Source organism: Temnothorax longispinosus, chromosome 10 (assembly GCF_030848805.1).
Source record: "Temnothorax longispinosus isolate EJ_2023e chromosome 10, Tlon_JGU_v1, whole genome shotgun sequence".
Classification (NCBI taxonomy): domain Eukaryota; kingdom Metazoa; phylum Arthropoda; class Insecta; order Hymenoptera; family Formicidae; genus Temnothorax; species Temnothorax longispinosus.
In genome coordinates, this window is record NC_092367.1 from 19383317 (window position 1) to 19406126 (window position 22810).

General features: G+C 34.2%; 2 protein-coding genes and 2 long non-coding RNA genes across 15 annotated transcripts in view; 1 reads left to right on the forward strand and 3 right to left on the reverse strand.

The window, feature by feature from the left end:
• Window positions 1-10442: 10442 nt before the first annotated feature.
• On the reverse strand, window positions 10443-18502 carry LOC139820738 (uncharacterized). Of its 9 annotated transcripts, XM_071791231.1 has the most exons (14): window positions 18359-18502; window positions 18051-18290; window positions 17861-17933; window positions 17756-17787; window positions 17566-17683; window positions 16919-17186; window positions 16820-16837; window positions 16490-16603; window positions 16340-16430; window positions 12659-12804; window positions 12352-12484; window positions 11372-12257; window positions 10716-10835; window positions 10443-10566 (listed from the first exon to the last, which is right to left on the reverse strand). In XM_071791231.1, the coding sequence occupies exons 1-12, from the start codon at window positions 18500-18502 to the stop codon at window positions 12195-12197; spliced, it is 1440 nt and encodes a 479-aa protein (XP_071647332.1). In that variant the 3' UTR covers window positions 10443-10566; window positions 10716-10835; window positions 11372-12194. The 9 variants fall into 9 exon arrangements, with proteins under 9 accessions (XP_071647332.1, XP_071647325.1, XP_071647333.1 ...); XM_071791224.1 differs by lacking the exon at window positions 17756-17787 and having other exon boundaries at window positions 10446-10566; window positions 17814-17933; XM_071791228.1 differs by lacking the exons at window positions 10443-10566; window positions 10716-10835; window positions 11372-12257; ... (1 more) ...; window positions 12659-12804; window positions 17756-17787 and adding exons at window positions 14361-14378; window positions 14513-14632; window positions 15536-15637; window positions 15730-15862; window positions 16017-16162 and having other exon boundaries at window positions 17814-17933.
• On the reverse strand, window positions 13001-14351 carry LOC139820761 (uncharacterized). The gene is made up of 3 exons (XR_011734104.1): window positions 13601-14351; window positions 13152-13267; window positions 13001-13091 (listed from the first exon to the last, which is right to left on the reverse strand). It is a non-coding gene; the product is annotated as an uncharacterized lncRNA (long non-coding RNA).
• Window positions 18359-22783, reverse strand: LOC139820746 (uncharacterized). Of its 4 annotated transcripts, none has more exons than XM_071791252.1 (10): window positions 22329-22783; window positions 22017-22088; window positions 21782-21899; window positions 21029-21302; window positions 20406-20522; window positions 20248-20338; window positions 19872-20011; window positions 19584-19716; window positions 19281-19392; window positions 18359-19170 (listed from the first exon to the last, which is right to left on the reverse strand). In XM_071791252.1, the coding sequence occupies exons 1-9, from the start codon at window positions 22470-22472 to the stop codon at window positions 19342-19344; spliced, it is 1140 nt and encodes a 379-aa protein (XP_071647353.1). In that variant the 5' UTR covers window positions 22473-22783; the 3' UTR covers window positions 18359-19170; window positions 19281-19341. The 4 variants fall into 4 exon arrangements, with proteins under 4 accessions (XP_071647353.1, XP_071647352.1, XP_071647356.1 ...); XM_071791251.1 differs by having other exon boundaries at window positions 22017-22136; window positions 22329-22781; XM_071791255.1 differs by having other exon boundaries at window positions 22017-22114; window positions 22329-22454.
• The window catches only part of LOC139820762 (uncharacterized), a 66774-nt gene continuing 62815 nt past the window's right edge, over window positions 18852-22810 (forward strand). Inside the window, exon 1 of the long non-coding RNA XR_011734105.1 lies at window positions 18852-18988. This is a non-coding gene — a long non-coding RNA (uncharacterized lncRNA). The remainder of the gene's footprint in view (window positions 18989-22810) is intronic.

Here is a 22810-nt window from a genome sequence, read left to right on the forward strand (position 1 = left end):
ATAAATTAAAGTCGTTCTTCTCATCCCTTCTAAATTGCAAAAACCACGCTACTACCGTTACGCTATCATTTACATTAAATTATATATATATATATATATATATATATATATATATATATATATATTATCGCGAGAGCTTCAAATTAAAATAAAAATTAAATAATTAATTATTAGTATTAAAAAATACCTTTATAATTACTAGAGTATAATAAATTTGGATAATAAATGTATTTATTATCCAAAAGTTTTCAAGACTATTTAATTTACCTAAAAAGCACTTTGTTCAAGATTAATAAATATAAGAAAAATAATAATATAAGAAAAATTGTAGAATTATTATTAAATGATTATATTGGCTGCATGCTAATAAATAAAACGTAATTAATAATTGTCACAAACTTAATACTATCATCTCTTCGTCATTGTAAGCAAAAACATTAATTATATCACTTTATAGCTACAGAGCTTTATAAACTACTGCAGAGATAAAAGAATGGTCGTATTAAAGCGCTCTCATCTTAGATGAAGGGTTTAACCACTATCGATCGAATTATGTGGGAGAGGGGCGAGCATTAATCAGTAGTCTCGGAACGCTTTCGCTAGAGAAAAAAAAAAGATTCTTGAATCAGTGAAGGAATGGGGCGCCGAGTTTGCCACAGTACCCCGTCGTTGTTACCGCGATAAGAGCCGATAAGTGCGGCGCTAACGGCCGGCAAGAAGAAGAATCACTCGGACGTGTTTGCACATCGATCATCTGTTTTGTCGGGACGGCCGTCTCACGAAAAACGAGCTTATCGAAAACCTCGGTGTACTTCGAGGGTTCTCTCATGCGCGTTCCTTTCTTTTAATTTAGTTTTCAGCCGATGATGTATCTTGCCCGGGATCTTATCTCTTCTCCCCCTCTCCTTTTACTCCCCAGCGAGAAACTTCGTGCGACAAGAAATTCATCGGGCAAAAACGAGATACTTCGTTAATACGCTTTATATATACAGTCCTGATTACTTTATATATATCACAAAGTACTAATTAATTTTTGATAATACAACTGCATCGGTTGACTATATGGACGTGCGTGCGAGATAAATAGTATTGTTATCAGTATAATTCTGCTTAATGAGAATTGAATTGTTTATAATGCGTAAATCAGTTTAAACGTTAATTTTCATTGCTCAAAACTATATACGTCAATTAACTGAAATGAATGAATAATTAAATAATTTTTACATCGCCTATCTTCAACCTTCATAATAGATAAACCGTATATCGTAAAATTTTACGTCTTCATGTGATGACTGCAAACTCGTGACAATAATCGGATTTCCAATTAACGACGATTTCAGCGACAACTTAGTCAGATGCATGGTTACGCGGTCGCGTTTCATCCGCAATGCGTATCAGCGACGTCGGGATAAGGAGGGACGCCCGCGGGGTGATGAGGAGGGACGCGGAATCTGCGCTGATCTGCGCTCTATTTGATTACGGATGATCCGACCTGAGTCGGCGATCCGCGCGCGAGTATTCAGACCGTCCGAGTCCCTCGTCGAATGGATTATAGAGAGGAAAAATCCATGAACCCGTGCTTTCAGCAGCGAGATGTGGATCATTCCGGGAGATTAATACGGTAACGGGCAGCAATCTTGTAAAAAAAAAGGTTGAACTTCTTCTTGCTTCTCTTCTCAAACGGAACACGCTATAAAACGCGGCGCGGGGCCTCGTATAAATTAATCTCTGTCCCTTGTAGATAGTCGATCGTGATTCGTAATGTAATCGACTTTAAACTGAAAAGCGTGATTAATACCTTATTTTCCTATGATCGAATTCTCGATCGTGCCGAGAATTCAAAGAGGCAGCTTAATTCAGCAAATTAATGCTCGATATTAAGTAATCTCGTTAAATTAAATTTCGTAATTTCGGATAAACCCGCGCTCTTTCGCCGAAATTAATATTAAAAGATAGTTAATAGTCAAGTTAAAAAGCTGCCATAAACGATAACTCGTTAACGGGGAATCGATTTGAAATTTATGAAACAATCTTTTATTAATGCGACAGATAATAGCAACGGGTCACCCTGATGCGCATCAATAATTAAACGAATTGTTTCATAAATTTCTGCGCGTCGGCGTGTTAAACGCATGGATAAATTGCAGGATCTAATAAAAAGAATGAATATGGAATAAATATCCGTGAACGCAATAAAAGCTGGTAAACAGCGCTTCACACATGTGCACGTATACACAAATACCGTCTAAATACAGGCATTACGGAGTCGCAATTTAATAATCGTTAAAGCTGTTTGTACAACTGCACTGTTTTACGGTTTGATGGCTCATTCACTCGCGGTCGTCAGTGACCATTCGCACGGATTAGTTGACCTTTACGGGTCGTAAACTACGTCAAATCAGAGCCGATCAACCGAAGTAACTTTGCTATCAGTTTCTACTTGTGGAGCAAACATTCTCGCGTTGAATAGTTCGGGGATTGCTGTTCCCACTCGCGCGAGAATTGAATGGACGGCGGTTAATTAATCTTGCGTCAGGATAGAAGAGAAATGCTACAAGTGCTACGAATATATATAGATTTAACGAAAAATATCTTCAAGTTTTTTAAAAAGACGAATTCTAAACACGTATTTATCTCAGAAAAAAAGATATCCATACTGATTTACGCGGTGCACATCATAAATAATTCCATTTTATGATTCTTTTACACTGTCATTGGTATGTATTATTCATCAATATGGAGAGCATTAATTTCTTCAATATTTACCACAAATAAGCTAAAATATATAGATTCTTTCTAAAAATTTGTAATTGTTTGATTAAAAAAGTACATATAATTCATCGACTTTACGCGTCTAAGCATAGACTTTTAAAAACATTTTATCTGCGTGACCTCGGTGAGGTTTCGAGAAAGCAAAGCCTGAAAGCGAATTGACGTCGCGAAAACTTCTCCACGGACTTTTCTCAATTTCTTTCAGTGCGAAAGGAAGGAAATTTTTCCACCACACGTCACAAAGGCGTCGCCATCCCTGTGGCCAGGGGTAGTTAGCCGTTTGGGGACGCGCTGGTCGACGACCGACACAAACTAGACGGGGCTTAGAAGCTATCGTCGAGAGGAAGAAGAAGAAGAAGAAGAAGAAAAGGAAGGCAGAGGTAGAAAAAGTGGAGAGAAAAAAAGAGTGAAGAAACCGCACGCCGAGCTGGCGGTCGCGGCCGCGGTGAAAAGAGAAGGCGCGCGAGCGAGCGGCGAGAGAAACGGGCGGGCGAAATAAGTTTCTGTATTTCTAAAGCCGACCGTTCCTCGGCAAATACTGCCGCGCTTCGACATACAATATTATCACGCTAGAGAGATCTAAACTATCACCGGCGCGGCGGTGTCGCCGACCAATTCAGGCCATCCTCCGAGAGTTCATTCGCGGCGACGCGACGAGATGATTCTTGGATCGCGGCTAAGCTCGGCCTAGCTTCTTCTCGGGCCATCAGATTCACGCTCTCGCGAGAATGTTTTTGAGTTCGCGAACCATTTCGTAAGCTCAGAAATGAAGACGACTTCACGACCGCTTCGATTGAAATAATTTTCGGCGTTCGTCGTGAATTAACAATCGGACGAAATTACCATTTTCTTGTTGAATTAGTGAACCTCTTAACGTCATCTTCTGAAACGTATTTTTTTTGTCGGAATTAACTTTATTTCAATGGTAATTTCATTTGAGCTGTATTTGCCGAGAGATGCAAATAAAGCACGTCTACTAAAAAAGACAATCGTGTCTATAAACAACTGGGTTTGAAATATCTTCAAATAACATTGTATAGTCGCGCAGTTCCTTCAGTCGTGTCTCAGCGGTCGCGCCGACGTTAAAATATTCGGCCAGCAGGCAAGCATGCTGCGCGAATTCACTTCAGTCTGTTAGACACGTTTCACATAAAAGTTTCGCTGGTCCCCACCTGAAACTACGGGATCGATGGCAGAATATTGCTTCGTTGGGACATTTTACGTACTATGATAAAATATCGGAATGGGCTGGGGTACCAGCTGTCGCAAAAGGGGGACCTCTTTTATCATATCAAATGAATACGCGCGGCAATAAAACGCGCGACGTATCGACGCACCCACATATGCGCAAGCGAATACATTTAAAAACACGGCCATTCGTCATTTAACACTTATCAAACGTATCTGTCACAATGTTCACTTTAAACTTGCCATAATAATACGCTCGAAGATCCGCTGTTGTAAAATTCTACATTGCAGATGTCAAGAATAAAATGGCCAAGGAAATCGTGCACACGCTATTATTATACATACAATTCCATGTCTAATCATTTTTGCAACTGGAAACATTTTTCTCACTTTAAATGAAACAAGCTACATCTTTACAAAATTTCATTTTAAATACGCAAAGAAATTTATAATATCAAGATATTATAATTGCATTCTCTTATCGGCAGCATTAGAAATTTTAATCGTTAAACATTATGTTTCTTAAGAGAAAAAGATGTAAAGTTGTCTCTATTATACATATTACGCAAATTATATCTAGATATACTAAATTACGTGATATTAAATCATTGCTTTACAATATGTGTCACATGCGCATCGCTGTGCATAATAGATTAATCCAAGCGCGTTCCATTGTCCCATATCGTTCTATTATTCCGTGTCAAAACTGGGCCAGCCGAGCGGTAATCCCGGCGCATAAGTCGCGCCGATGATCAGTGCCTTCGACGGGAATTTCCCTGCGACCCTCGTTGCAGGGAACCGAATGAAATTAAACGATACGCTCGCGAGGCGGGAGGACCCCCGGCGGATATACCTGATAATTCTATATCGGCGGCCATCAGGGAATAAACTAATTTCGGTGTCCTTTGTTCCTCGTTCTAACCGCGCGCGCGCGACAAAGAGCCCTCCGGGGCTCTCCGCTCCCAATATATGTATAATACCATCGGAATCTGTCGGCACGGCACGGTACAGCACGGTCACCCACCCTATATCTGCGCCCCTGCCTGCGCCACCATCCCCCTCGCGCGAACCACCGTCCACGCGGCCAATATACGATTGGCCGGGCATCGATCACCGCGTACCCGAGCACGAGCGCGAAATCGCTTTCGGCTGGGTTTCAAAGGAACATGACGGACTGAGGAAAATTTCAGCTGCAGCTACTAAAGTGCTTCGTTACCGTCTCTCACTGTCTGGCAATTTGGCAATGAGAGCGTGTGCTTCGCCGTTCTGTGATCTTCCGGCACGTCGCAGGTGGACTAAGGCGTCGTTTCAAAGAGAATGGATAAGTACAGAGGAATTAGCATCGTTCGATTAGTTATCAGCCGTAAAGAAGAATGTGGGTAAAATATAAATTTTCTATTATAGGAAATAAAATACGTATCCTTTTTGCGTAACATTATGGATCTTGTAATTTCACACCTCGTATAAATATCGCGTGGCGAAGAGATCGATGATACCGACCTTCCCACGATGAATAAACATGCATCACCTCTTGTGCGATATATGTCCTCGACGGATATCACGAGTGCTAGATAACTATGATTTGCTTCGGTGAACGTGTTTTCCACACATGGCGGCTTGCTCGCCCCGGACTCGCCTGTAAACTCGATTACGAACGACGCTAATCGAATTAAATCAAGGGAGCTTTCAGGCTGACGAGAAAATTTAAGCGTCGCGGATACAATCTCCCGCGACGCTTCGCAAAAATCCGGAAATTCGCGCGTTGTGCGCACTGGATTAGCGAAAGGATACATCGTACAATGCGCAATTACTCAACACACGCGAAACAAAATCTACTCTCGTCGAGACGGGAGCACTGCGTCATGAAATTAAATTCACTGCATGGAAACGAAATGAGAGGCATAATGAACGGCGAAAACGATGAGGGCATAGATTACATACGTTTATCTCGGCCGAGTTATAATTTCATTCTCCGATGAAATCAACGAAAAACACATTTTAAACATGCGATACATCAAGCGGATAAAAATAAAAATTATTGTTGTATAATCCAAAATTTAGTACTCTGCTTGACATATATACCTACTCATATACGATAACATGCTAAAGAAAAGTCTTTTCCTATTCCTATCTATAATTGTAAGGAAAAGACTATCAATGAAATAAAGGTGATTTTCAGAAATTATTTTGTACCTTTTTACAAAATAAACCCGATACCTCGTTCGTCGGAAGCGCGCGATGTTTATTTCCTCCTGATTTGGCGGAAGATATAGAAAGAGAGATAAAGAGAGATTGAGTTAGAAGCGAGATTCGGTTTGAACGGACGTGGACCATGGGAGCCCCGAGGTCGAGAGGTGGAAAGTGCGCCTCAAGAGAGGGACGATCGAGACCGAGATGGAGACACGTCGGATGGAATCGTGATTGGATAGCGGCAAAATAGAATTGGATAGGAGATATACATGTACCGCACCGGGTGCGGTATTGAGTCGACTATGGGTGACCGGATGAGTCTCTGAAATTTATTCGATCAATTCCTATCCCGCGAAGGTCGGAAGGACCACGAACGGGCTGAGAAAGCAACGATTTCCTGATGTGACCAGCGAACAGTTTCCTGCACGAGGGACAAAGGATGATAAATCGAAACTTTTACAATACGCACAAGACGCACAATAACAAGAATTAATAAACATTTTTGTAATTGATTATTTTCCTATCAGATCACGATGCTTTCGTATACTAAAATTATGCCTAATTGTGGTTATATAATGAGTAAATAAAGAAGAATTTTTCATATTCCTTCCTTTTCTTATTTCAAATCCACAATCCATAATCCTGACTGCGTAAAATTCCGCAACTCTTATTTTCCAAAATGCCTGCATTTTTTTGTCATGTATTTAAAGTGAAATTGTCGAGCGCACGCACAAGTTGCGACCAAGAGGAATTTCAAATCGCGAGAGACGTCATGTGTGCTGCTGCACTTAAGGATACGTCCGCGGTTGGGCACGGTTGACCTCCCCAAAAGCTTTTACGCTCGAGCGTCGAGTAAAAAGAATGAGCAGGGGCTGCGATACCCGTCGTGCGGCGAAAAAGTACGCAGAGCTTGTTAACCCCCGGTCTCGAGAAGAATTCGAACCACCGTGTCGCTTTAATCTTGAAGAAGCTAACTAAGCTATTTTTCGGTCATTTCGCTAAAGAAGACGATACATGACACTTAAATAAAGAAGCGATTAAATCAACATTAGAATGCTAGATATAAGATTAGGTACACAATAGGTAATAAGATTTGAGAAATTTTCATGACATGATACTACCACTATCTATTTCAAGGTACGCGTTGCTGACCGTATCTAAAAGATCGCGTCTCTCAAAAGTTAATAATCGTCATGTGATCCGTTTGTTCATACTCATCAGTGACGTATGTGGCATTCCCGATGGAGAAAGGATCAATCAAGAGAGATTTCTTGCAAGAAAAATTCCGCACGTGGGGAGTCATCTGTACAAATCGTCACGTGCCACGGTAAATTTCTGCAATATTAGAAATGAGATGCCTTGTAGGGCGCCTGTTTTCTTTTTCTTTTTATATTAGAAGTCAAAAAGCGTCAAGTGTTGGAGAAATAGCTTTTAGTTTTTTGCACTCTAATTTCTTAAAGAGTGGAGATAAAGGACGTGGACGCAGGCAATTAATTATTTCCCTTTTAGATAGAAAGTACATAAATAGATTTGCTACTTTTCGCGGAGACGATTCCTTATATGTACTGATGAAAAAGTTTAAGTAGTGCTTTGCGTTATGTACTTATGTAATTAATTAATAATTAATAAGATACAACTGATTAGAATATTTAATATATTGCTAAAAAATTTAAAAAATTATCGAAATAATTGGACGTTTATGTCAAGTGAGAGTAACATCACTACACTACTGCTAAATGTCATACTTAATTCACTTTTAAACCGGAATGCAACTGCGAAATAAAAATGTTGAAAGCTGATTTCTCTCCAATTATAGTATCCGCTGATAAAATTTCTAATATTAATAAACTTGCTAATTATAATGAACTAAATTTATCAGCTAATTTACAATTAGATAGCGTTACCAACTTTAATAATATCGACATATCTTCAACCGTGTAATAATTTAAACTGTAATCAATTTTTACAATTTGATCAAATATTGTCTATACTTAAACAAAATTTGTCTTTTGATGAGAGTTGACAATCTATCTGCGTAAGTACCACTTTTTACAGACTGTCCGAAAAATATTAGTGGAGCAAATATGTAGGCATTCCAATGCGATATCGACGTGGCAATTTTTACGAGTGCGTAACGATGCAGTTCCCATACGAATCGTGACAGGAAATCCATTTGTTTACGCCAAGCCGAGCCGCAGTTATTAACTCGTCTCGTTATACCGCTGTTTTTCCCGTTCCGTCGCACTTTTTCGCGAATCGTAAACTCTCGCGCTTTTTACCGTTCAAATCCAGTGTAACCCCGAGAGAACGGTATTTTCTGTACGAGATGCCTTTCGCGATAAATATCTGCACCTGAATAGAACCGTCTATACGCGCGCTCAGCATGTTCTGAAAGAGTACATTAACGCGGCCACGTAGTCAGCCACGTCGTCATATATTTGATGACACCAAAAGCGAGAGGATCTCCAAGTTTTTCGCGCTGATCTTCGTCACGACAAACGCGCTCGTTTATTCATTAATATAGCGATTTGTGACACCTTACATGCGTATTACGCGACAATGTACCAACATAATTTTTATCAGCATGAGAAAATAAACGGAAAGACGAGCGAGATTTTCAACGTGTCAGTAAAAGTAAAAATAGGCGTAACAGTAAAAATAAGTTAAATAAATATTTTATACATAAAATTTATCTTCTATCTAACATTAACGTCTGTATAATATACCACTATATTTAATTTTATCCCATGACAATTTATATTCTATTAATTGTCTTTTAGCATTAAATATTATTAAATGAGATAATACTGATTAAAATGCATATATATTTAATTAACACTGAATTTTAAAAGATCAATTTTTCAGCACTTTTTCACGGTCCTCGCGAGAGAGATTATGTGTGACAATCTTAATCCAAATCTAATGGATAATTCCTGATGTAAATTAATAAGTCACGCTTCAATTTTGCATTCTGACGTCATGTTTCGACGTTCGAATATTGAAGTACATCGATTATTACTGTCTGTATCGACCGTATTATCAATCAAGAACTTGAGATTGAAAAATGGAAGTGATATATCAAGAGAATCGGCCACTCTATGGAACATTCATGATATATACATCTTTTTCCTTCATTTTTTTTACCGCACAAAAAAATCAGATCGAATGGTCGAAAGGCCAATCGACAGAAATTACCATAGTTGAGTCGCTGCAATAAAAAAAACGGACATGTATCGGTCAAAAATATCGGTCAAAGTAAAAGAAATGAAAGAAAAAAAGAAAGAGAGAATAATGACAGAAACGTCGCCGGTCAAAAAGCATCAGCAAGCGGAAAAAGCGAATGAGAAAAAATAATATGGATAAAACGGTAGGAGAGATGCTTTAGATGGGGAAAAAAGCTCAAAGTGGACGAGAATGAAAGACGAATCGAAAGCACCGCTGTTTTCGATGCAATCTGAGCGAAGAGAGAGAGCCGAAAGTTAAAAGTGGATGACCAATGTAAACCAGTTCGGAACTCGTTAAGCAACGCGAGTCCGATCGTGTCGCCGAGTTTGTTTAACGGATGCGAGTCCGTCGACGCGCGTGTATTTCCTTTTTATTTTTTTCCTCCCTTTTCCCACCTGTAGTTTATTTTACGCGCAGGGTGCGTGGCGCGGCGCGGCGTGGCGCCTTTTTCCTATCGGTCGCTTTTGATCGCGCGTCTGATCATTCTTTCATCGTCATCGTAAATCCATTTATCGCTCGTAACTCCCCATGAAAAACGGCGAACGCGCAGTACAGAAAGAGCGAGAATAGATAGTTTCGCCTGTTTACATCAGCGGATTTCGATCATGGTTGAGCTTTGGTACACTTAATGGAAACGCATTCGCGTCGTTTGTCGACTCACTGTTTGTCCAAACGACGTCTATCTGCGCGATCTTTATTCTTCGGTAAAGCGCTCTAAGAGCGCATTCTCCAATCTTCTCCGATTTCTTCGTATTTCGTAGAATTTGCTCGTAACAAGAAATTATAACGTTTTAATCGAGAAAATATGTGAATCGATCGTCTATTTGAGTAGAATGGTTCGCCGTGAATCGCATTTTAGTTAGTGCATGTCTTTAATATAAAAAAAATATTTATATATAGAAACTGTGTATAAAATTCATATATACTACATTAAACCACAATATTAATATATTAATAGATTATATTAAAATGATTCATTAATTAAAATGCGATGTTCGCAAGATTCACGATGAACCATTCTATTAGTGAACCATTCGAGTGAACGGTCGATTGACACATTCTCTCCTCTCGATTCAAAATTATGCCCGTAAAACGCTTCGCTTCGTTTCCATATTTCTTTATGACAGCTATTTCGTTCTTATCTTCTAGTTCGTCACAGATGTGTTCAAGCTCTTCCAATAATCGCTTCACCTTTGATATCAACATTTCATTTTATTTTTTGATTAATCTCGTTGAAAATTTGGAAAAAAGCTATTTTGTATAAAGTCTAGCTTATCAAAAATATGTATTCTATATATTATTTATATTATTTAATTGCATACAGCAAAAGACTAACTTACAATTTGATTGTTAATTCGAAACGAGCTGTATTTAATTGTATACATAATAAAAAAAGATGCGACTGAGAGAACCTTGATAGCAATATCGATAGTGCATTTGGCAGACACAAACACTGCAAGCTACAATCAATACTTATAGATTTATTTAAAAAAAATAATTTTTTAATTTAAAAAAGCCTTTTTTACGTGATTAACTTAACTGCAGATATAAAATAGCCGATTGTTTTTCCATATACTATAATGTAATGAGCAATTCATATCACGGAAAGAACGATTTTGCTGAAGTATCTACAAATTTAGCTAGATACAGATCTGACAAAATAATTTTATTGCACCATCAAAATAACTATGTAGATCAAACATGATTGCTAAAATGTCAAAAATTTTTTCAGATCTGTATCTTGCTAAATTTTTAGATACTTCAGCAAAACCGTTCTTTCCGTGTAATTCTTATCATTTATTATAGCAATTGTATAATAATATACTCTTCCGCTAAATTAATAAACTATATCAAATACATTATGAAAATAACAAACACAAATACATCAGATAGACAGACGATCGTGAAATTGTATTCAAAAGAACATTTTAATCGCAAAAACCAAAGTAAAAAAATTATAATATAATTACAAATATGTTTACGAATTTAAATGTACCTGGGACATAATAAAGCTGAGCAAAATACCGAAAAATAACATCAGCTGAAACTGTACGAGTTTGGATTGCTGATAAGGCCATAAGCCAACTGCAAGAAGAAAAATCTGCTGATATCTAAAATGCCGCGCGACACTGATCATTGCGAGAAACGACACACGTCTAACACAAGAAGAAATCGACGAGTATTTCTTTTCTTTCATAAGATATAAATATTTAATTTTTAAATTTTCCTAGTACTAATTTTTAAATTTTCAAATTGTCTAATTCAGCAAAAACGTATAATATGAGGTGGTAGAAAAAATACTACCGTGAGATCGAAACACTCGCGAATTAATGTTTCTGCCTGAAAGGAACGGGCGATCGATTGACTTGACGCCAACAGACAGACATTCAACGAACGTTTGTTTTCCACATAAAATACTGATAATATTTTAATCGAAGTCCGCACGAACGCATGACAGTTGTCCTTTCTCACGCGATGACCCCTCCGTTTCACGCGCGGGCTCCACACTTCATTGTCGACTTTCGAATGACACACTTGTTGGGCAAGAGAAACACCACTACTGGCGTTGCGCACTAATATGTTATTGTTAATAAAAGACGGAATATTGCAAACTGCAAGTCATCGAAATATCATCCATACTAGTGGTATTTAAGAAATTTAAACATTCTCGCAAATCATGTAAAGAAGTGTTAATAAGTTTTTTTTTCATATATTGTACATAACATACACAACTGACATTTTATACGCACCACATGTTTACTTATTTTAAATCTTACCTACTCTACTGCAAATTGTAATACGCTGCCAGATGATATGTTTTACATCACTGTTGCATAGATAGAATATACAACGGTGAAGTAGGATAACGATGCCTTTGTTAACTAGAATGCAATATGTCATATGATACTATCTGTGCCGAATATCAAATATACACAATATATTAAACGCAACGATATAGAGTGATTTCTTTTATACCGTGGCGAAAAGTTCGATGGAAAGTGACAACACTCCACCAAAAGACACGCGAAAAGTTTTGCTGCCATTTTGCAAAAGAAATAGTATCAACCTTTGTACGTGCACAGGTGTTACGTACCACCGACCATTGTATCTACAAAGTAATAGATAGGCAACCAATCAAAAATTTGGAAAGATCAAGTAGCTTATCAATCATCGCTATGAGTAAGCGGATTCATAAGCTAATTCTAAAACTAATTGTAATCTTATCTTTCAGTAAACAATTAATTTTATATTCATATACATTTGTGAGTACAGTAAATCTTACGCGGTAAAAAATACGTGATTATTGTAATCGGTAATTTCTTGTCCGGTATAATTAGCTATAAACAAGAATGCAAAAATTGCAAACGTAATTACAAAATGAATACAACATTGTTCGATATCGTCCTCTCGTGACATGGTTTCAGATATCTAAAACACATATATAGCAATTTGTTTTATGTATATTTCACAATAGATTATTTCAGACATTATTACAATGAAAAATCCTTTCAATTTAGATATTATATTGCAAACGGTTCTTCCATAATCATGACATTATAAAATCAAAGTCAAAACGGTCATCTAAAAATACATAATAGGTATATCTAATAATGTAAGAACTCACTCTATAAAGATTGAGGCTCAAACAAATCACATTAATTACTATCAAAGAGAATAGTAATCCCTGAAAGGTGGAGAACAAATGCGTAGAGAACCTTTAATAAAAAGAAAATATTAATACATGTATTTATAACTATTGTTAGATAAATACTAACTTGACAGCTTTGCGATGAATATCTACGGCATTATAATTATTTCCTTGCGAATTATAATCTCATTTTTCAAGCTAATATTTTCCACGTTTACCATCATTGCCTTTTCGATGCGGTAACTGCGGTAAAAAAACTTTTTTTTTTATAATTACACAGACACAGAAAGGAAAACGATTCGTTATTACACTTTGCTGTCGTAATAAATTTCTTCAATCGTCATGTGAAAGCAGAAAAGGCTAATTAAAAAACTTAATTCGCTCAGAATAATTTTTCTGTAAATTATATTGTTAACAAAACAAACAACACAATAATACTTATTCTACCAAAATTAGATTATCCTTCAACATATAATCATTTCTTTCCATGTACAAAATAGTTCAAATACCACCAAATAAGATTATGCTTACAATCAAAATATTTTTATACTTATTGGTACATTTGTATTTTCTCACCTGGCGATTCTAAACATTCCACAGGCATGTTTTGAGTATGTTACAAGCATCATTCCTGTTCCTACCAATACAGTACCTCCTGTACAGGCAGCTCCGAAAAAAATGCAATAATATTAAATACATATAGCTCTCTCGACCGATAAAGAACTTGGGTAAAATTTTTTGCATTACGCGATGTAATTCAGACTCGTTTGCGAGTAAGACAGCATCAAGAAAATACAGTGAAATCGTCAGTAAGAAAGTACTACTTATGTTGCACACATGAAATACTATAGACGTAAAAAAAAAAATTTTTTAAAACATGGCTTCTTCTTCTTCTTCTTCTAATTGTAGGTAATATTGTTATACATTTCTTTTTCGTGCATTAACCAATTCATACTGTTAATTAATGCGAGCTAATGATCGTACTGTTATTAATCCAGTTACCAATTAAATTTATTTTTGTACTCTTAATATAATATAATTAGAAACAAAAATTCTTATATATTGTGACAATTACACTTTTATTCTATTCTCTTTTTAACATTTCTAATTACATGACGTCTCTCAATATATTAACTTAAGTAATAAAGTGATTAACGCGACTTTTATAACAATTATAAACTATGTACTTCGAGTTATTGCGAGTAAATTATTAAATGTTAATAAACGTTGTCTTACACATAATTATAGCCGTGAGACGTTTCGCGATATTCCCATATTTTGTTATAATAGCGATCTCGTTCTCATCTTTTAAATCATTACAAATATGTTAAAGTTCATCTAATAAGTACTTCATCTATCATAGCAATAAAAATTCTTTTTAACATCGTTTGACGGTATCGTAAAATTTATAAAAAGTATCTTTTGTGTAAAGCTTAATTTTTCAAGAATATTGAATATAAATACAATAAAGAATTTAACATAACTTACAGCATGAGTGTTAATCCAAAAAGAATAGTATGAAATCGCATACGTAATAAAATGCAATGCGACAGAGAAAACATTAATAATAAGAGCTGGAGTGCATTTTGTAAACACAAGTGCTGCGAGCTAAAAACAATAAATTTATTTAAAAATTAAAATTACAAAAATTTCTGTCTTTAGTTAACTAATTAGAAACATAAAACAATCGCTGTTTAACATAGACACAGCTGGATGCACCTGGTATGCAACACTGCTAATCAGGATACCGAAAACCAAAGTTATCTGAAGTTGAACGAGTCTTGTTCGTTCGTTATAAGGCCATAAGCCAATTGAGAGCAGAAGAATCTGATTGAATCTAAAATGCTGGGTTTTGATGCAGATCATCACTATGCGAGAAACAGTACACGTCTGACCGAGAAAACGTCAAAGAAGGTTTGCGTATGCCGCACTGTCTCAAATATCGAGAATATTATATATTTTTTCTTCTTCAACATAAATTCTAAACTGCTCAATTCAGCGCATAAATGTACTACCAGGTAATAGACAAATTGATATCGTGAGACTGAAACATTTGCAGTTTTATGCTTTGCACGGGAAAAAGGACAAGCGATTAAACGATCGATCGATTTGACGCCGAGGGAAATTCAACCGATGATTACTTCCCATTAAAAAAATATTCTATACTGCGATATTACTTGACTGTGCGTAAACGCAGTTGTCTTTTCTCACGACAACCGCTTCTTTACGTGCTTCACTTCATTGCATATATCCGTATGGCACGCTTGTTGGCTAAAAGGAATATCACTGGCCTTACGTACAAACATGCTAGGTATGAAACTATTGTTAATGAAATACAAAATATTACAAATATTGCAAGTTATACTAATAAAATGTCCATACTAGTGATATCTTAAGAGATTTAAACATTCTCCAGATCATGTAGAAAAGTGTTAATAAGTTTCCTTGATATATTGTACATATACAACTGACATTTTATATTACCACATGTTTACTTGTTTTTAACCTTACCTATTCTACTACAAATTGTAATACGCTGTAAAATGATATATTTTCACGTCACTGTTGCATAGAATATACAACGGTGAAGTAGGATAACGATGTCTTTGTTAACTAAAATAATGCAATGAGTCTTGTATTATCTATGCGGAATATCAAATATACACAATATATTAAACGCAACAATATAGAGTGATTTCTTTTACCGTGGCAAAAAGTTCGATGGAAAGTGACAACACTCCACCAAGAGACATGCGAAAAGTTTTGCTGCCATTTTGCAAAAGAAATAGTATCAACCTTTGTACGTGCAAAGGTGTTACGTACCACCGAACATTGTATCTATAAAGTAACAGCTAGGCAACCAATCGAAAATTTGAAAAGATTAGGTATCAATCATCGCTATGAGTAAATGGATTCTATAGAACAAACTCTAAGTTCTCTTTCGATAACAAAAAATTTACTCATATACATTTATGAGCACAGTAATTCTTACGCGGTAAAAAATACGTGATTATTGTAATCGGTAATTTCTTGTCCAACATAATTGGCTAGAAACAAATATACAAAAATTGCAACCGTAATTATAAAATGAATACAACATTGTCCGATATCGCCCTCTCGTGACATGGTTTCAGATACCTAAAACACATAAATAGCAATTTGTGTTTTATAGATATTTCACAAGAGATCATTTCATTATTACAACAAAATCCTTTCAATTTAAATATTATATTATAATCTTTCAATTTTGACATTACAAAATCAAAATCAAAACAATCATCTAAAAATATATCTATTAATAACATAAAAACTCACTCTATAAAGATTAAAGCTCAAACAAATCACATTAATTATTATCAAAAAAAATATTAATCCATTAAAGGTGGAGAACAAAAGCGTAGAGAACCTTTAACAAAAAAAATTATTATTACAGGTATTTATAATTGTTGTTAGAGAAATACTAACTGGACAGCTTTGCGATGAATATCTACGGCAAGAATTATTTCCTTACGAATTATAATCTCATTTTCCAGGCTAATATTTTCCATATTTACCATCATTGCTTTCTCGATACGGTAACTGTAAAAAACTTTTTATTGTAATTACACAGACACACAGAAAGGATTCGTTGTTGTAAGATATTTTATAATGTCGCGTGATAAATTTCTTCAATCATGTGGAAAGCGGAAAAGGTAAGTTAAAAAATCTAATTCGCTCAGAATAGTTTTTCTGTAAATTATATCGCTAACAAACCGAACAGCACAATAATACTTATTGTATACCAAAATAGATTACCCTGCAACAGGATCATTTCTTTCCACATAGAGATTGTTTAAATAGCGCCCAAATAAGATTATATTTGCAATCAAAGGATTTTTATATTTATTTCTTCACCTGGCGATTCTAAATATTCCACAGGCATGTTTGCAGTATGTTACAATCATCATTCCCGTTCCTAGCAATACAGTACCTCCTATACAAGCAGCTCCCAAATAATACAGAAATACCGAATACGTATATTTTTCACGGCCAATGAAGAATTTAGGTATAGCTCTTTGGAAAATGCGACGTAATTCAGACTTCTCTACGAGCAATACAGCATCAAGAAGATACAGTGAAACCGTTAGTAACGAAATAGTACTTATGTTGCCCACATGAAACACTAGACATAAAAAAAAATTTTTTTAATATTGCTTCTTATTCTTCTAAATAATATATTTACACGTTTCAAACTTTTTCGTGCATTAACTAGTCTAGACTGCTAATTAATGCAAGCTAATAATCAAAGTATCCAGTTATCATTTAAACTTATTTTTCTACTTTTAAAATAATAATTAGAAACAAAAATTCTTATCGTGAATTGTGATATTACACTTTTATTCTCTCTCTCTATTCTCCTTTTAACATTTCTAATTATATGACATGACATCTCTCAATATATTAAATTAAGTAATAAAGTGATTGACGCGACTTTTAAAATAATTATAAACTACCTCGCTTAATTACGAGTGATGATTAAATGTTAATAAATATTGTCTTACACGTAATTATAGCCGTAAGACGTTTTGCAATGTTTCCATATTTTGTTATAATAGCAATCTCGTTCTTATCCTTTAGATCGTTACAAATATGCTGAAGTTCATCCATTAACGACTTCATCTATCATGACAATAATTCCTTTTAACATCGTTTAATAGCATAAAATTTATAAAAGATATATATATATCTTACGTGTAAAGCTTTATTTGTCGAGAATATTGAATCTAAACACAGTAGAAGCACAACTTACAGCATGAACCTTAATCCAAAAAACTTGATAAGAAATCGCAAACGTACCAGAAAACAATGCGATAGAGAGAACATCGATAACAAGATCTGGAGTGCATTTTATAAACACAAGTGGTGCGAACTAAAATCAATATATTTATTTAAAAATTAACATTACCATAATTTCTATATAACTAATTAGTTAACTAATTAGAAATATAAGCTAATCAGCTGTTAACATAGACATAATTGGATATACCTGGTATATAACACTGCTAATGACGACACCAAAAAACAAAGTTATCTGAAATTGAACGAGTCTTGTTCGTTCATAAGGCCATAAGCCAATTAAGAGCAGAAGAATCCGATTGAATCTAAAATGCTGAGTCTTGATGGAGATCATCACTCTGCGAGAAACAGTACGCGTTTGACCGCGAAAACGTCGAAGAAACGTCGCATATTCCACTCTCTCGAATATCGAGAATATTATGTTTTTTTTCTTTAACATAAATTCTAAATTGCTGAATTCGGCATAAGTATAATGTAAGATAATAGACAAATTGCTACCGTAAAGTTGGAACACTCGCAGTTTGATGTTTTTGCACGGAAAAAAAACGGGTGATTAAGCAACCGATCGATACAACGTCGAGGGAAATTCAACTGATGCTTTATACTTCCCGTAAAGAGAATATTTGCACAACACTTCTTCATCGAATTTCAGCGCAGTTATTTTTTCTCATCGTGGCAATTTCATGTGTTTTATTCTATAGTATACATTCGTGTGATACGTTTTCTTCTTTACGAACCATGTCGATTCATTCATCTTATGTATGTGTCGTGTTAACTGTACATACATGAGTATCACCAAGAAAAATATACGAAATGTAGCTCTTCGAGCTTCTTATAGGTACTGGAAGTATAAAGAGTTCTTTATACTTCTAGTACTAAATTACTCAAAAATTATCTATTCGTCCGAACATAAAGAACATATTCTGTTTATTCGTATTTCAGCTTCTCTTCTAAATGTATATAAATATTACACGTTCACCTGTTATATCTCTTATTATATTGCATAATAACGAAAAGCAAGAAGTAGATAGAGATTATCGAGACTTAAGCAACGTACCACGTGGATTTGTGATTATTAAAATAGTACATACAACGAACTAATATGACGACATCAGCGTTTTGTTAATAGTATGTATTATTTTGTCTATGCAATATTCATGTGGCTGATATTTTACTTGCTTAGACAAAAAAACGTTCGAAATCTTCTCATTAAAATTAATATTAGGTATTCAAAGGTGAAAGATACTTCAGGTTTTGTAGGTATAATCGATTTAATATAAAAATGAACTAATACTTCTCTCTACTTACGTCTTATGTCATGGACAGTACGCGTTAAAATTAAAAAAGCAAAAAATATTATTTTTTCGATAATCTTGTCCAATAGTCAAACAGATACGAAAAAATTTATTTTTACACTTACCTATATCACCGCAAATTGCAATACGTTTATACAACTGCAGTTGTTGGATCAAAAATTTTCGCTATTGCATCGAACACATAACGGTAAAATAAGATATCGATGCCTTCGTTAACTAGAATGAAATGTATATATCTGCATCGTGTGTCTGTGTATCATATTTATACATGTACATATATATAAATACCATATATACACTGCATATCATATTATATATAGTACCTACACATGCATGTACACACACTTATACATAACAAATATACGTAACGTGCTACACGTAACATAGGCCATATAATAATTTTTTACCGCTGCAAATAATTCTAAGGACAACACGAACATTATGCCAAAATTAAGACTGACAGTCTTGCTACCCCTTTGCAAGAGGAATAATATTAGCTTCTGTACGTGTAATGGTGTCACATACCATCGAACATTGTATCTACAAAATAAAGATCAGAAAAACAAATTGATAATTAGAGATACAATAATAATCTTCATACAGAGTTATATGAATTAATCTCCTAATTTCGATTATACTAGAGTTCGTCAAAATATTACTGACATATATTTATAAGCATACATAGTGTCTCTTACGCAGTGGAAAATATGTGGTCATTATGATCCATAAATTCTTGTCCAGCATAATTAAATAAAAACACATATACAAAAATATCAACTACGATTAGAAAGTGAAATACAAGATCATGAATATCGTGCGAAATAGCTTCAGAAACCTAAAATATATTAATATTTTGTTTCATAATTAATCATTTTACCAGCAAGATGCAAGCACAAGAACTAGAAAATAAGCTTTAATTTAAAGAAATTTCGTTCTTGCGACAATCCTCTCCTTCAAGCCATTTGATTTTCTAGTTCTTGCCTGTCCTTTGTAAAACAAAATAATAAAACATTTTTTTTCCAATTTAAACACTTATCCAAAAATATATCTAATAACGTTAGAAAAACTAACTCCATAAAGATTCAGGCTTAAAGTAAGTACTCCAATTATTAATAAGACGAAACGCGATCGTTGGAACCCAGAAAAGAAAAGTGCGGTAACCCTTCAATAAGAAGAGAATATTATTACATTTCTTTTTGTATAATTTTGTTACTAGATATTTAACTAACTTTATAGCTTTACGATGAATATCTACGGCATGAATTATCTCTCTATACATTATAATCTCGTTCTCCAAACTAACATTTTTCATCGTATTTACTGCTACTGCCTTCTCAATGCGATAACTATAAAGAATGTTATTATTATGATTATCTTTGTGGAGTTTATGAAAGAAATCGATTTACTGACATATATGTATATACATATATATATTTTATAACGTCACATATTACATCAATTGTTATAAAAAAGACTTGTAAATATAATCTGCTAAAAATAACTATTGTAAATATTTAACAATCAACTATATAACATTGATTTTTATTTTACTATCGAAAGATCTAGTTACGACAGCAAAATACATTTTTTGAAGATGGGGGGGAATTGTTGTGTTTTAGAATAAAATTCATATTTCTTTTAACAAAAGAATTTTTCTACTTTACCAAAAAAAATTTTCCTACAATATGGAATAATTTACTATACAAACAAAGTTAATCGCTCCCATACTCAATGTATTAATAGCGATAATTTTGCTACAATACCCAATTTGCTTTCGTCTATATAAAATTGCTTCAAATAAAAACGAAGAAAATTATGTGTAAAATTACAATTTCTACATTTATTTCTTCACCTGGCGATTCTAAACATGCCACAAGCATGTTTAATGTATGCTACGCACATCGTCATTGTTGCTACCAGTATTATCCCTCCTATCATAATCGTTGAGCCCGAATGCAAGATAATTATATACATATAATTTTCTCGGCCGACAAAGTGCTTAGGTATAAGCATCTGTATCAGGCGATTTATTGTTAGATGATATTCATTTATGCGGAGGACAATATCAAAAATGTACAGTACAAGTGGAAATAAAATAATAGCAATTATGTTGCACACATTAAGCCCTAAAAACATTTAAAAAATAATTATATAAATTTTTGTTTGTTTTTTGTCCAAAAAATTATATCCTTAAATGGTATAAGTACATATCAAAATTTATTGCCCTTTTACCACTTTCCTTCCCAGTATTAATGCTAAATTAATCCTAATTTTTAAAATACTAATTGTTCTAGTAAAGTATATATAATGGAAGAAAGTATTTTTATTATATTCTAACAGAATGCAAAATTTAATTATAAAATGACGTTATTATACAATGAGAAGCACATATAAATAAATATACATATATACCAAATATGTTTATTTATTTATATGTGCTTCTCATTGTATAACAATATAATTTTATAATTAAATTTTGCATTCTGTTAGATTATAATACCTAAATATTTTAATTAAATGCTCATGTGGTTAACCAGGCTAATATATCAATAATTTAATTTATTTACAACAAATGTACTAGAGATGTCAATATATACTTTCTTACATATAAGTAAAGTTGTATAACGTCTCGAATTGTCCCCGCACTTCTTCATGATATCGATTTCTTTTTCGTCTTTTAGCTCGTTACAGATTCGCTGAAGTTGCTCCAATGACCATTTCATCTATAGCGTCAAAAATAGTTTTCGATATTCGACTCATTGTATAAATATTGTAAAGAATTTACAAACTAATTTATCGACATTATTTATCTAGTTAAATACATTAAAAGATCAACTTACAGTATGTCTGTTAACTCGAAAAGAATTGTATTCGATCACATACATACAAAAAAATAATACGAAAGAGACAACCTTAAGAATAAGATCAATAGTACAGTCTGCAGAAATAAATACTGCAAGCTATAATTAATAAACCTTTTTGAAAAATAACTTTTAATAATTACAGTAAAGTATAGATATTTAATTTCACTATGTGTATATTAGGTATATATTAATAAAAATAAAATATAAATATTTTAAAAATTTTTGAAAATAAGTGTTACATATATAAAATAGCCATAAGAAAGAATATGATTAGAAATGTGGACCTACTTGATACACAACACTACTAATCAGAATACTAAAGCACAAGATTATCTGAAGCTGAACTAATTTCGAACACTGATAAGGCCATAAGCCAATTAATAGTAAAATAATCCGATTCAAACTGAAGTGCTGAGTCACAATATAGATCATCACTCTGTGAGAAACGTATCGCGTTTGACTGCGAAAAAGTTGGTGAAGAATAGCATATTTTCTTTTTATGAAGAGTCAGTGACTTTTAAAACTCTTTTATTTCTCTAATATAAATTCTAACATAAATTTGCTTAATGTTGCGAACGTAAGGTAATTTAAAAAGAAATACTACCGAGAATCGAAACACACAAATTTCATGTTTTTGCTCGGTGGAAAAGAATAGACGATTAAGCTCAATCGATTTAATGCCGAGAGAAATTTAACAGATGTCCATTTCCCACAGAAAAATACAAGACGACTTTTCGAACTCGCGCAAACGCATGTTTCGCTCTCTTTAA

What these genes read in the sequence shown, in the direction of transcription:
- LOC139820738 (XM_071791224.1), bottom strand. Translation starts at nt 18,502, where the DNA reads ATGAAGAAGTGTTGTGCAAATATTCTCTTTACGGGAAGTATAAAGCAT. An exon ending in TGAGCTTTAATCTTTATAGA is followed by an intron (nt 12,805 to 16,339) that starts GTGAGTTTTTAT and finishes TATGTGTTTTAG; the next exon opens with ATATCTGAAACCATGTCACG. An exon ending in CCATCGAACTTTTCGCCACG is followed by an intron (nt 12,258 to 12,351) that starts GTATAAAAGAAA and finishes ATTGCATTCTAG; the next exon opens with TTAACAAAGGCATCGTTATC.
- LOC139820746 (XM_071791251.1), bottom strand. Translation starts at nt 22,472, where the DNA reads ATGATCTATATTGTGACTCAGCACTTCAGTTTGAATCGGATTATTTTA. An exon ending in TAAGCCTGAATCTTTATGGA is followed by an intron (nt 20,012 to 20,247) that starts GTTAGTTTTTCT and finishes AATATATTTTAG; the next exon opens with GTTTCTGAAGCTATTTCGCA. An exon ending in CCTTAGAATTATTTGCAGCG is followed by an intron (nt 19,393 to 19,583) that starts GTAAAAAATTAT and finishes ATTTCATTCTAG; the next exon opens with TTAACGAAGGCATCGATATC.